Source organism: Doryrhamphus excisus, chromosome 5 (assembly GCF_030265055.1).
Source record: "Doryrhamphus excisus isolate RoL2022-K1 chromosome 5, RoL_Dexc_1.0, whole genome shotgun sequence".
Lineage (NCBI taxonomy): Eukaryota > Metazoa > Chordata > Actinopteri > Syngnathiformes > Syngnathidae > Doryrhamphus > Doryrhamphus excisus.
The window spans coordinates 10,519,973-10,534,377 of NC_080470.1; the positions used below are offsets into that span (position 1 = coordinate 10,519,973).

At 39.3% G+C, this 14,405-nt stretch overlaps 3 protein-coding genes across 8 annotated transcripts in view; all 3 read right to left on the reverse strand.

Moving 5' to 3' along the window:
* Nucleotides 1-665: 665 nt before the first annotated feature.
* mbd3b (methyl-CpG binding domain protein 3b) lies at nt 666-7,441 on the reverse strand. Of its 3 annotated transcripts, XM_058074088.1 has the most exons (7): nt 7,283-7,441; nt 5,305-5,373; nt 4,738-4,897; nt 3,705-3,842; nt 2,203-2,293; nt 1,923-2,100; nt 666-1,468 (listed from the first exon to the last, which is right to left on the reverse strand). In XM_058074088.1, the coding sequence occupies exons 1-7, from the start codon at nt 7,294-7,296 to the stop codon at nt 1,318-1,320; spliced, it is 801 nt and encodes a 266-aa protein (XP_057930071.1). In that variant the 5' UTR covers nt 7,297-7,441; the 3' UTR covers nt 666-1,317. The 3 variants fall into 3 exon arrangements, with proteins under 3 accessions (XP_057930071.1, XP_057930072.1, XP_057930070.1); XM_058074089.1 differs by lacking the exon at nt 5,305-5,373; XM_058074087.1 differs by lacking the exons at nt 5,305-5,373; nt 7,283-7,441 and adding an exon at nt 5,561-7,254.
* Nucleotides 7,442-7,565: 124 nt separating this feature from the next.
* LOC131130037 (cytochrome b-c1 complex subunit 10-like) lies at nt 7,566-10,530 on the reverse strand. Its single transcript, XM_058074090.1, has 3 exons — nt 10,368-10,530; nt 9,137-9,277; nt 7,566-7,719 (listed from the first exon to the last, which is right to left on the reverse strand). The coding sequence occupies exons 1-2, from the start codon at nt 10,427-10,429 to the stop codon at nt 9,157-9,159; spliced, it is 183 nt and encodes a 60-aa protein (XP_057930073.1). The 5' UTR covers nt 10,430-10,530; the 3' UTR covers nt 7,566-7,719; nt 9,137-9,156.
* Nucleotides 10,531-10,679: 149 nt separating this feature from the next.
* Nucleotides 10,680-14,405, reverse strand: part of tcf3b (transcription factor 3b) — a 32,321-nt gene continuing 28,595 nt past the window's right edge. For 3 of the 4 annotated variants that reach the window (XM_058074084.1, XM_058074083.1, XM_058074086.1), the window contains 3 exons: nt 14,061-14,320; nt 13,664-13,815; nt 10,680-13,374 (listed from right to left, as the gene is read on the reverse strand). In XM_058074084.1, coding sequence (XP_057930067.1) covers nt 13,670-13,815; nt 14,061-14,320 — 406 coding nt within the window. In that variant the 3' untranslated portion in view covers nt 10,680-13,374; nt 13,664-13,669. The remainder of the gene's footprint in view (nt 13,375-13,663; nt 13,816-14,060; nt 14,321-14,405) is intronic. The other variant, XM_058074085.1, reaches the window with a different exon arrangement.

Here is a 14,405-nt window from a genome sequence, read left to right on the forward strand (position 1 = left end):
CATATAGCAGACTATCGGAAAGTTGACATTTCAAGCAAACACAAAATAATGCACATCCCCCCCGATGTAAAAAAAAAATGTCCATGCGGGTGGGGGGCTTTGAGTTTTGGCCCCCTGTGAGATTGAGTTTGACACAATATAATTTTACCATTAAATGACCTTTGCGAGAAAAGTGTTATGGAAATTTACTTTTTTTAAAAATTAAAAAAAATTTAACTAGATAAATCCTCACAATGCAGTGATAATAAAACAATGGATTATATATATATATATATATATATATATATATATATATATATATATATATATATATATATATTAAATAAACATAGTCTTACCTTGGTGTACAGCTGCAGTGTTGCCATTTATAAACTACTTGAAGGCCTAAAACATATCACAGTAAAAATAACATCCACACTACAAGGGATCCTACACGACTCAGGAAAACGTCCCCCGAGGTTGCATGTGCACTTTGTCCATGCACATTTAATAGACACTTAGAGGACAACTGTCAAGTTAACTGTTAATCTAAAGAGGTTGAATGGGAATTTAACTCATTACATCATCCAGTAGATGACAACCCTGAGCAGTATGTCAACATATAATGCGTGCATTAAAAATGATAATCATATTTTGCAATTCTATAAAAATACAGCATTACAGTGTATTTTGACATAATGACTTTTATTAGGCAATACAATCAAATTCCTCTCAGCATTAAGCTTGCTGATATTGGACAATTTCAGCATGAAACATAATTCTTTACCATTACACATCAACAAAACCGGGATTCAAAAAAAATATATATTCATGAGATCAATTAGTGAGAAGTTAAAAAAGAGGAAGTAATGGGCAATCTGCTGTGACACCAACTTATGTCTGTAGTGACTTGCATGTATTTAAAAAAATAACTGATAAAAGATCACTTTGCTTGGCAACATCATCAACATTAACACTAATTAGTGTATAAATTTAAGTTACAAATGTTCGCCACAGACATAAGAGTAGTAAACATGGAGGGCATCATAAAAATTCAAGATAGTGGCAAAACATTCATGTCCAATCTGCCTTAAAATGAGTAAGCACCCCAAAATGTCACCAACATGGTTGTATAACTCAAGAAAGTTATGTAAAAATATTTATCTTATTCAACATTTGGAGTCTTTTGGTCATCATGATTGCAACTGGTGGAGATCAGGATCACAAAGGGGCTCGTCAAATGTCTATGTGTATGAAGACGACCAAGAAAAAAAAAAAAAACATTTTCACAATGACATCTTTCCTCCTCTACAAGTGCAGCAGAAGGACGAGGTGCCGCTATACGCTCTCCATGTCCTCACTGCTGTTTCCCTCCTCTTTGACGGTGTCGCCCTCACCGGCCGTCGACTCCTCCATGTGAGCCAACATGTCGGCCATCAACGCTTCCTCCAGGCGCTTTCTCACACTGTACACCAGCTCTTCCTGCTTCCTGTTCCCAAACATAACAGCAACCCGAACTGAATGAAACATCAGCAGCACATACAGCCTTTTCCATCAAGGAAATACTACATGGAAATAAAATACAGTAAAATACTTGCGCACATGTACTGGAGAGGCAAAAGGAAAGCATTTGTAGAACGACAGTGTCACCTAGTGGTTTTTATATGTATTGCTGGAATTACCAGTAAGTATAATATGTGCTAATTTTATTGCTCATTTAACACAGAACAGCCAGACCCTCTCCTATGTGACTGTATGTTGCATTTCCTGTTCTGCGGTCATCACCACACTTGTGGAGGTCGCATCACCATGCCTTCTTTAATTAGTCAAAGTACAGGTCAACTTTTATGTATTTTAACAGTAGTTAATTTCTTCTTCCACTTGAGTGACAATGAAGTGCAGCATACAGTGTGATACAGTATAAAAGTATGACGGTAGCCCACCTGATGTCCTCATCAGTGACGATGAATGCCTTGCAGAGCGGCTGCGTGGTATTGAGCCACACGCCCGGGTTCTTCTCCACGGCAGCAGATAGCTGGCCGGTGATGGGGGCAGCGCTGGTGTGGAGGGCGCTGGCGATGGCCGACAGCAGCGTCTTGTCCGTGCAGCCTGGACCAACACCTGAGGGGAGGAAGTCATCACTAAATAGCAGCACTGGCATGCTACATATTTCAACGTAGGTCTCCATTGAACATAAAATGTGAAAAATATGAAAGTAGTTACCTTGGAGGCCTTTAGGCAGCTCCATGGTTTTCACCAGCTCTTCTGCAATGTCGTATGCATTCAGACCACTGAGTTTTTTCTCCCAAAACAGCTGGAGAGAGTGAAATGAACAAGCAAAGAGCACTTGGTTAAGACACTGTTGTTCATCAGGTTTGAGTGCTTGTATTTACAAAGCTGCTTTGTTTGGTTTGGCCCTCACTCACACTGCTGTGCAGCATTTGGGCGTTGTCCTTTTGCCCATCAATTCATTGTACAAAGCTTGATTTCTGCAACTCCCCTCATTGTGTGGGTTATCTAGAGTTTTTCCTGCTAATTTCTATTGTGCAAGGTGATGGATATGATTAATAACTGGCAATAAACAATATTATCATCATTTTAAGATGAAATTTTTTCATGAATGTAATAATGTATGGCATAATAATAATGCAAGTCTACCGAATCAAGAGCAATTAACAGCAAGCTTTGTGGGTCCATACTGCCCCACAGATGGAGATAAAAAGTCAAAAACCCACAAGATGTTCGACTATGGAGAAGTGCCAAGTTGGCAGTAGGTCAATCTACATTTCTCCTGTTAAAGGGATATTTGGGATATTTTGACATGACGTTGTACGACATCCCCAGCAGCAGTGTACTACAGCAGCGGTGAATCTCCTCCCGTTGGGGTAGCATATTGCTGATGGGGATGTCATACAACTAACTTCATGTCAAAAAGTCCCAACTATGCCTTTAATATGCTCCATAGTAGCCAGCCTGCAGACCTAAATTGTTTGCGGTCACTCGTCTTTCGAGCCATTTTTACAGTCGATCCGTCAGTTTCAGTCAGTAAATAAATGTATCTTTTATACCAATCATAGAATAATACTATTGAATTTTATTCCAGGGCTACACACGTGGACAAAATTGTTGGTAACCTTCGGTTAATGAAAGAAAAACTCAAAATGGTCGCAGAAATATCTTCAATCTGACAAAAGTGATAAGTACAAATTCTAAGAACTTAAACCAATGAAAGTCAGACATTGCTTTTCAACCACGAGTATTTACATTTTGTTTGTTTTTTGGTGTCATGAGCACTTTAAAGGGGAACTGCACTTTTTGGGGTGGAAAAATCCTTACGTGAAACATGACCAGATATTTATTTCCCTTTTCTGTGCATTATAACACGAGAAAATGTGTTAATTTGAGCTAGCTAACAATGCCGTAATTGGTATACACCTATTTCGACTATAAAGCCGTCTCAAAAAAAAAATCTAACAACATTGCATCGTTTGATATACATGCTGTGGTCGTGCATTAACATGTACACTGATGATAACATGTAATAGTATTTTGATGATTTTAAACATTTCTGAACAAGAAACGCAATTTCTCTGCGCATTGATACACATACTTATGCTAGTTATGTCAACAACAACAGAAGCGACAACACTTAAGATGTCCCTTTAAGTATGGATCACAACTGTCAAACAAACCAGGACTTAAGGTGTTAAAAGTACGGAACTTACTTGTCGAGGTTGATCCACAGCTTTCTGGGGATCCGTCTTCACTTTGTTGCTCGGATGGTTGGTAACCTTGGTAACGGGCTGCTTAAAGATAGAAGCCGTCTGTCTGACTGGAAGCGACGTGTTTAAGTCTGGTTTTCCCTTTGAAAAAACAGGACAGAAAAGGTCAATTGCTCCCTTGGCCGTTATGAAAAATTTAAATTAGTGCACTTGTATCTTAGCTTAGTTATGGTCATGTATGTACAAAAAGGTTATACAAACACAGCTTGAACTTAAAAATCGAGAAAAGCTTATCAGTGATTTGTTTCAGTAAACCCATAAAAAAAAACAAAGCAAAAGAACCCCCCCCCCCAGATCTTCAGATTCCAATCAGCTTAATCACATACATTTTTGGCAACTCACATTCATACCTATGGACAATTTGGAGTCGCCAATTAACTTAACATGTTTTTGGAATGTGGGAGGAAACCGAAGTAGCAGGACACAAAGAGAACATGCAGAATCCACACAGCAGAGAATCAAAAGGTCTTCTCGATCTCCTGACTGTGTGACCAACATGCTAACCACTCAACCACCGTGCCACTAGCTACCATTTTATAACACGATATGTTCTGAAGGTACAACACTATAGAAATTAAACGTAGATGTGCTTAAGAGTAGTCAGTGTAGAGCTTGTATGGCCTTGCTATGAACTGAAAATAAACAGCTGTGACATGTTGACACAATTATCTATAACTAATTAGACAATAACTGTGTACTTGTTAAAGTGGATGGTAAATGTCGATTGCTTTAGGAGCTGTACTGACCACTCTAAAGTATATTCAGGTTTAAATTCAAAAGGAGTGAGTAGTAGTCACTTTTGGGAGAAACTGTATCTTCCTTACTATTTTAGGTCGATTTAATCAGTGTTCAACCCCCAAAACCGACCTCTGAGAGACAACTTTTGGAGAAGAGTGACACTTTACAATCCACAATGAAGAATAGGATCACATCTTTTAAAGTCCTGGGCCAAAGATGACCACGTTTTACCCCACACCTTGTTCTGATTGTTGTTGTCGTAGCGCATCCTCTGCCGGTTCTTGTTCAATTTGCTCATCAGCATTTTCCCAGTGCGGAAGTCAAAGGAGCTGAGGTCCATCTGGTTGCCAAGGTAACGGGCCAGCTGAGGCTTGCTCCGAAACTTCTTCCCTGATGGACTGGCCAAGAAGGTGGTGTTTAAAAAAAAAACAGGAGAATTGTGAGAATCCTTTTAAAGACAACACGTAGACACATTGAAACATTAAGAGGCGGCACCAGCGGCAGACACACAAGAACATGCAACACAACAGGCAAGTGGAAATGGATTTCAAATGGACAGGTCCCCCTGCACTCACAATGCACTACATAGCAAACACGTTATATCACCTTCAATGGCCACTACACAATATGTAACATTTTGGCAAACGTTTTAAAGAATGGAGCTGGTTGTGATTCCTCACGGGAGGAGTGACAACTGCATGTATTCGTGTACACTATGTCCTGACCGTGCACGCCACTCATGCACATGATGCATCCATCGTCACACAGCACAGGAAACACAGATTGTTAGAGTGGGGGGGCCTACCACAAACTATACAACCGACCCGCCTCCCCCCTCTCTTGCCTCTGTTCCTCATCTGGCTCTTCTCCTCTGCTAAAGGAGAACACAATTCTGCTGTTGTTCAGTCACTTCAGTGTAGGGGGATAAGGCCTCTTGACCCAAACTTTAAGACGACCCCCTCCCTCCATTTTCATATAAAAAAAGGAAATAGTCCTGTGTGTATCCATCCGCGAACAAGCCGCCTCACAAGTTTAGTGACATCAATGCTCTAATTAAGTACCTAAAATAATAGACATCGCTTTTCCCGGCGGACAAACCCGACTTTCTGGTCACTTCTTCCATTTTCCAGCCCTTGGGGAGAGCAGTGCAATCCCACCTTTTCTTCTCCATTCTCAGGGGGTTATAAAATCCACTCACTCACTACAGGTTAATACGATAATTTTTAACAGAAAGTCGTGTTTTGTTTTGTTTTAGCCTAGCTTATCTGGCACTTTATAATGTCGACCATAGCTAAGTCGTAAGCTAGCTAACGTCTGCTAGCTTAGCCAGCCTGCTTGCTTGCTTTGGCTCTTTGTCGCTGTCGCGCAGATCCCTCCGCCACCGCAGTTCTTCAGAACCACATCACTACCCTCGCAACCACCGGGCCTCCCTAAATACATCCGCAAGGAAAACGAGAAGAAAGTGCGCCAAGGCTGTCGGAAAGAAGAACATGACAGGAAGTTAGAACATCCTGACGTCATAATAATAGCACTGTGTCTTCGTCCCAAACCAATTCAAAGGTAGACGACACCTTGAATTAAAAACAATGAAAAAGTTATATTTACTTACTTACTTTATATTTACCTACAGTCACACATACAGAACAATACGTCTTGTAAAAGTTTAAATGATGTTTAACGTCGCAGTGTATATAGTACACTACAGTGTATACGTTATGTCGTAAAAGTATTACACAGTATAGTCACAAAAAAGTTATTCGTTTATTTTTCTGACACGTCTGAAAGGAAGTAAGAAGAAGCAGAGCTTATACGTAGCCTTCTCTGTGTCTCAGCAATTACTGACAGTGTGTTCATTGCATATTTCCCCACTCAGGGACGAATAAAGTCATATATTATCTTACTTCCTGTGTAACATGTTTACAAATTACCATTTTATCAGGGGAAAGAAAATAATAGAGAATGTCTAGAAGTAGAATTGATAAGAAACTAATTTAATAATGTACTTATTAAATATAGAAGGAACACTGACTGAATAAGAGTGGATTATGTTTTTTAAATATTTGTGACTGAATTCAACGAAACGTGACTGCCTCATAAGGTTATATATTGTATTATTGTGAAAAGACCGGAAGTGCCGCCATCTATGCTGTTTGTCTTGACGCTGGTATCAGATAGCAGCAATGTTAACATTAATGATGTCTACTACTGCTACGTCAACTAGACCTAAATAGTCAGGGCCAATGTGTAATGACAACGACCCTACGATGTTCTTGGTCAAATAAATGTTAACAAATGTTTTGTTGTCGACTGGGTTGCACAAGTTTCATGAAATTGGAGAGCCATTTGACCACCACAATGCCGATCGTTGTCGGCTTCGTTTTTTAAATGAATGACTATAGTAGAGTACAGCCATTCAACATACTTTTTCCGCAAAATTTGAAAAAACATAAACGTACCGTGGATGGATTTGGGGGTTGTTTGTGCAGAAAACGAGGCATTGCTATGCAGCAAGGGTCTACGGATCTGTCAAAATGGCACATTTTGGCTCGCACTGCTGCGACAACATACTTAATGCGACATAATAAACATTACATTTTGAACATCGACATTCTATGACGCTACAACGCACGTCGTTGCATCGCTACGTGAGCACAATTCACCGGATCGATGATAAACATTCATATTTACTGACATAGACATTTATTATTAAAGGCACGTTAAGCATATAAACCAAGAAAGTCAATTGCAAACACTTATTGAATGCTTTTATGCTATGTACTTACTCGTTTTTATCCATCTTGATGTGGGTTTTGTTCGTCTCGCTGTATTAAATCTCTTCTCTCTCTCTGTCCCCTCCCCCTTCCACTGGAGAAATTATCCACGCAAATTTCGCCTTCTGCATGATAAGACCACCATTGTGTCCTTATCACAGCGCCTATGGAACTGCTTTGACTGGAGCAGGTGCTGCATCATGTCAATAGCATTCCTCCTAGTTGACTACTATTATATACTATTATAAAAAAACACGTTAATGACTGGAGATATCAAAAAGTGGACAAACAAGGCTGTACTTTAAAGATTTATTTACATTTAAATACTAATGGGTCAAAACAATTACACAGTATGCATCCTCTAACACGTCTCTGCTGCACATCAATTATTTTAACTGGCCCAGGGGAAGCCGTCCACCCTTGTGCTCGTCCAAAAATATGTTCTGGCCCTGCAAGGCAGACACACATCATCATCTTTCTGCACTTAAAAGGCAACCTTTTTATAGAGAGATTTTTTTGATGTGTGTACGTGTATGTGTGTGAAGAACACAGGTCACAGATTTATCGTTACCTCTTTTAAGATGTGTTTGCAACAATACTTGAGATGTCAAAATGGGCCATGTCTCTTTAGTCTGGATGAAGTTATAACTTTTTCTCTCACGCATTTGTTGTCACACAAAATACAGTTGTTCCTGAGTTTAATTGGAACAGCGGGTGGCGGTAGTGAGCATTAGAGGCATAGCAAGGGGCAGGAGTAGAGTCAGAAAGTGTGCTTTCATTGGCAGTTGACAAGAGATAGTCAAAACATTTTAAAAAGGGATGACCAGTATCTTTGGTGTAAATAATGTTCACTTAAACTATCGTTGAATCATTCTTCAAACAAAATTTGCCATCCATTCGCACATACTTATACCTTAATGCCAACGTTACACAAAAAGTGTGTCGGTACTGATAGATTTAAACTGTTGATTAATCTACAGGTTGTATCAAAAAAGCAGACACTAAAGTTACAATTCAATATTTTAATGAAATTTCTTTATTTCTAGTATATGTTGGTATGGACATCATCCTTCGGACCATACCAAAACATGCATTGCATGACTGAACACAGGCCCTTTTTTTTTTTTTTTGGTTATGCTTCTATTTCATAGATTTCATCTACTTGAGCGGCATGATATTTAGTGTTTTCCGAATAAGCTTAACATAGTGTCACTGTTTGCCAAAAAGTTCAAATAAAATCCTGTAGTTATGTTGCACAGAAAGGACTGTTTTTTCAGCATTGCTGGTTGTATCCTGGTTAAAATATGCTGTAAAATACACATCAAATTTCCATACCAATTGTCCTCATTAGAGTTATGGGTAAGCTGCGGCCTATCCCAGGTGAAGGCTGCTTTTTGGTTTTGTTTCATCCTATCAACACATCGAGATATTATCCTCATGAGCCATGAAACACAAATTGGATTTCATCGTGTGGTATGCTGAGGTTCCCAGCCCTAAAAGGAAAGTGCATTTTTTTTCCACTGTGCAATTTCATTGTTTAACAAAATTTTCACTTCGCATTCGCTGCGATAGGGAGGTGATAGTTTTGGTTGACTTGAGACACCACGGTATTAGTTTACAAAAAACAAACAAACATGTGAATAAACATACCAAATGGTGCTTTACTGTACTTTGTGCTGCTTTCAGGTTACCTTGTCAAATGCCTAATTGTCAGCAACTACAATATATATTTCTTCAGTATGCACACAATAAGAAGAAGAAACGAGCGACCTGAAATGTTGCCTTCAGTTGCAAAGCAACTATTGTAAACGTTTCAGCACGATTAAAGAGAATTACTTGATAAAACCCCCTTACAGAAAGACTCACAATTGTTTCAGAAAAAGGCTTCACTCATCATTGCGGAACTTTCCCTTAACGTATGGCACGTAGTCTAGGATTAACCGCCAGTCTGTGAAGTGGACGAGTGCCACGCCGCCCACTGACCCCCAGGCCACCATGTTTGGTACCCTAGATGAACACAAAATAGACAAAAACTTGATATCAAACAAGTGCAAAGACAATGCCAATAATCAGGATAGTGTTACATAAAACCAGCTACTCACCTTGTACTGGATATGCATGGTAGATACAAATTTTCATTTTTCAACAAAAGTTCGCTGCAAACAAACTTTTGAAAATGGTCTCGACATTTTTGACAGTATGAAACACTGAAAAACTGTTTCACCCAAATAATGGCCACCTTCAATTTTCATCATGTTGCATCATTTGATATGAAACTACTTAAGTATTTCCTAATTTTTCGACCCATTGGCAGTTACTGGTAGTTTGAGATCAACCCATTGGAGAACTCTCCAATCATACCTATCTTGCAATGTCAAAATTAAGCATTATTGTTAAAGTATTACATAAAAAACATCTCTTGTATTAGACCTCATACTCAGTACTTAGCACAGTGGTTCCCAAAACTCTTTTGCAGCTCCACACTCGAACATGAACAACATAGGGCATAACGCCCATTTTTTTTTGCTATATAACGAAGCGCAGGACTGCCTGCTGCAGTGTGTCTAGCGAGACAGGGATCTGATCATTTCTGAGCCTGTTGATGTTATAATATGACTTCGGGTCATACTTTTGATTTCTCTTATTTACAGTATGCATTTATCCATTACCAGTTTCAAGTGACAATCTTTTGAAGTAGTAATACCAAAACTGAATATTGTCTCTGGCGCCTCAAGAGTTAATAAAGAAACGTACTCGTTGGAGCCCCGCGACCTCAGTTTGAAAACCACTTAGCAGATTTAAGGCTATTTTTCAGAAAATAACGGATTTGAAATATCACTTACAACACATATATTGCATTAAGCCACGTATGTTTTTTGTATTACGTTAGCTGCAGATAAGAATGATGCTAACAGGCAAAGCTTGCTAAATCAGTACCAAAATAAACAGGGAAGCTAATGTGGTTAAGCTAACGTTAGCTTACTTAAAGCTCAATGGGTCACACAGGACACAGCCGCATTTATGCTAGCGTTTAAGCAACACCACCGACAAATACGTCGACCCAGCCTCACAGTCCCCTGCCGTTATTCGAACCTACCATGTCCTTAAAATCGTAATGTACTTGGCTCCGACGAACTTGTTGAGTATTTTTTGCACCATCCTGACCTTCCCTGTAGAACTTCTTTACTGCGCCATGTAGTGTTTCCCTCACGACGCTTGAGGACCCCCGGCTGCCCGTTCATATGCCTGATGAAAATATCCTGACAGGCCGCCGTGAAAACAGCTAAGGGTCGGTTCAGGTCATGGTGTTTATTTTCACCACATAACCTGACTTAAACTGCAGCTTCACGCGACAAAAACATCGCCTTACACATTCAAATGTAAACATAAAATCATAACCAAAACTACCAGTCTGTTAATTTTTTTCCTTTATTGTTCTTTCAATGTACATAATTTCCCAGCCCCCAAAAACCAAGACAAGAAAAAAAAGGTATATGTTATTAAAAGTTGAACATTTATTGCTACATTACTGTTATATACAGGACAGTTGTCAACCATATTTATATATTTATATATATTTCGAGAGGCACTCTGAGGGGGCCCTGCCGGAGTCATTCCACACAAGATGATGGCTGTCTTATGAATGTCATTTCATCCTCACCTCCTTTTTTTGTGCTCAAAGATATGAGGAAAATATTCAAAATTAAACTAATGCCATATGCTAAAAGTACACCAAGCCCGTTGACACCTTTCATCCAGAGTGCATCGTAGGTTAAGCAATCAGGAAGTCAAACCATATTAAATTGAAATACAAGAAAGTTGTTCAAATACAACAAAAAGTGAGAAGTGAAACTGTCATGGAGACAGTGCAGCAGATAGCTTGCACACAAAAATACAGAAAATGCTTCATTAAAAAAAGCTAACTACTTAAAAAAATCTTTACATTGAAGCATGTCAGAGTCAAAAGCAAACACCTTTTGAGGTGGGTTTGGGGGGCGGGGGAGCCTTGGACCCATGAAACAGCAGTTTGGACAAATATAATCCAGTCGCATAATCATTAGAAAACAAAAGCAATAAAGCTAAACAAGATCTACGTAACATTTATTTATTTTTTTGTTGAACTAGATACAATGAAAGAAAAAAAATCTCTTTATATGATTTAAACTTCTTCCTGAAAAATTGAAAAAAGCATTTAGGAGAGGGGAGGGTGGGGGAATGAACAAGTACCTCTTTTTTTTTTTTTTTTAAATCTCCATGTATAATGAAATGGTATGGTTGACAAAAGAAATACAAAAAACTGTCTTAAATGAAACATCCATAAGTTCAGGCACTGGTAAGGTATCGATCGCTCTCCCATCATGACATCGTTTAAGTCTTGAGGATGAAAAGGCCACACTGTTGATTTGTATAGGTCGTCTTCTTCATCGTCACAATGTATTATTGATATATATATATATATATATATATATATATATATATATATATATATATATATGACACACAAAATAAACACAAAATGCTCTACCTCCCACTTGTGATTACATGTTGGTAAGAGACATTCACAACATTACATGGAAATAACATCACAATAACACTGGTTTGTTCTCCTGCTTAGCCATCAACCTTGCTCTAAATTGACTGGGAGTGGGGGACAAGGAGGGAAAACAAAATGAAGGCGACCCACATGAAGTATGGTGGCTACATTCAAAAACAAAAAAAAACAGTTGCATAATTACTGTTCCAAAAACAACCCAGACCCAGCCACACAACATATGCCCCCCCCCCCAAAAACCCTCAGAAAATAAATCACCTGGGTAGCTGACGCTTTCTTCAAATAAAAGTGGAATTAACACCTCCTCTTTAACAGTTTGTCATGAGCCTTTGAACCACCCTCTGCCCCACCCCGCATGTAAATGTCAAACATCCCATTGTAAAAGTTCATCTACAATACACTCTAAACTTCAAACTAATATTGCCATTTATGTAAAAAAAATCTACAATGTATAGGCTAACAAAAAATAGATATTTTTATATATATTTAAATTTTGAAAAATGAAACATATCAAGAGTATTGTATGTACGGAGTGAATTTACATGTCAACATTTCTCCTGCTAGGAGAGGAGGACGAGGAGGAGGAGGAGGAGGAAAGCAAGGGGCGCGAATTCAGTGGGAATGCTCGTTTGTTTTCAGAAAAGAACACAAAGGAAAATGACTTTTTATATCTATTGGAGAGGAGCAAATAAACCAGAGAGCCCTCAAATCTGCTGGCAGAGAAGCGTGCAATTGGCTTCCTTTTTTGGGGGCTTCTACACCAAACTTGCAACCTTACATAGCTGTGCTTTGTCCAGTCAGCAAACACTTTGACAGAACACTTGAATTTGTAACCCCCACCACCTCCATCTCCAGCACTCATCTTTCAAGAAATGTCCAACCTCTCATTTTGTGTCCTCCCCCAGAACAAATGCTCATTTAAAACAAAAAAAGATTTTAGGCAATTCAACTATGGGCTTGGTTACATAACATATGTAAGACTGTACCATCACACTGGGAATGACATACATTAAAAAATAACTGCTCATACATATAAGCAATCCCTCACCATAAATGTTCCTCACATGTCAAGCAATTTGCTTGAATGTGAAACAGAAAACATGTAACATTGAGGCACAAATCTTTGATTCAATTTGTGTTTTCTTCTTCCTTTCCGTTCACCAGAGAACCTCTCGGCAGTGTGTCAAAAGTCCCAATTTGTGGTAGGGCAAAAACAACAACAAAAAAAAAGCTCTCTGGTCTTCAATCGTATTGTGGAAACCAAAATGTCCAAAAAGGCTTTTTGTACATGTATAAAACAAAGCAAAAAAAACAAACAAAAAACAGTTCTTCACATTTGAGCTTGTCGTCATGGTTGGGAGTGTGACAGGCTGTGTCCGTTTTGGCAGTATGCATGTGTGTGTTTGTGTGTATGTGTGTGCGTGCGCATCTTAAAAGTTGAATGGACAACACACAGACATGTCCACGCATATACACACACACATGCACAGTTAACGGATGGTGAAATCTGTTAAGGCCACATCCACTGGGAGCCAAGGAAACACCATCACATCTGGGGGCGGGATGGGGGAGAAAACAATTTCAGCAACAAAGTCTGAGTCACAAAACAATGAAGGTACTATGGCTGGGCAATATGGACCAAAACTCATATCACAATATATTTATATATCTATACACACCACTTTTAACAGCATGCCAATGCCCTTTTTCTAGTTGGAGGTATAAAACCTCTGCTTTCAAGTGAAACAAAAAGGAATTGAACTGGAGTCTTGATGGATTGATTGCATTGGACCTCAAATTCCCCACAGTAAAGATTAATAGTAGCACGTTGAAAAGCCTACCTGGTGTTACATATGGCCAACCGGATTGTGGCCATCTCCTCCAATACTAGGATGACCTCCTGAGAGCTGCATGGGTGCGTCGCCCACCACCCCAGACACTTTCTCCTCCTCACGTCGCTTTAAACACGCCGCCTTGGGGTTCAGGTTGCGCTCTGATGAAAGTGAGTAGGGAGTAGTGTAAAATCAGGTGTATATTTGCAAGAAAACTGATTTGCAACAAAACATCCCCCCTGTCCCATCATGTAATTTTTTTCTCATCACACTATGCCCTTGTAAATATTTGCTCTTTTTATTTTTTTTCTACTAAGTGCCATGGGACTTTTACAAATTTAAAAATTGTAATATCCAAACAGGTTATAATGTGTGTAAAAAAAAGTGTATTTGTATGAGTACTGACCTCTGACTTGTTGTTCTAGATTGAGGATGACGTTGACTGCTTGGTGCAGGATGAGAAGTTTGGTCTGTGGTTTGTCGTGGCTGAGATGTAGCTGGCACATCCTCCCGAGCTCCTTGAACGCCTCGTTGATGTCCCGTACTCGCAGACGCTCACGGGCATTGTTGGCCACTCGCCGTTCCCTCTCACGCTCCATCTTCACTTCAGGAGGGAGGTCCTCATCATCTTCGTTGTCCTGGCTGGAAGGAGAAGCCGTGATGAAGCTGTGTGCAGGAGGCAAAAATGGAAACAAACCACAGACAGCTACAATAACATTCAGCATAGATAGCATGGATTGTGCACCTAAAC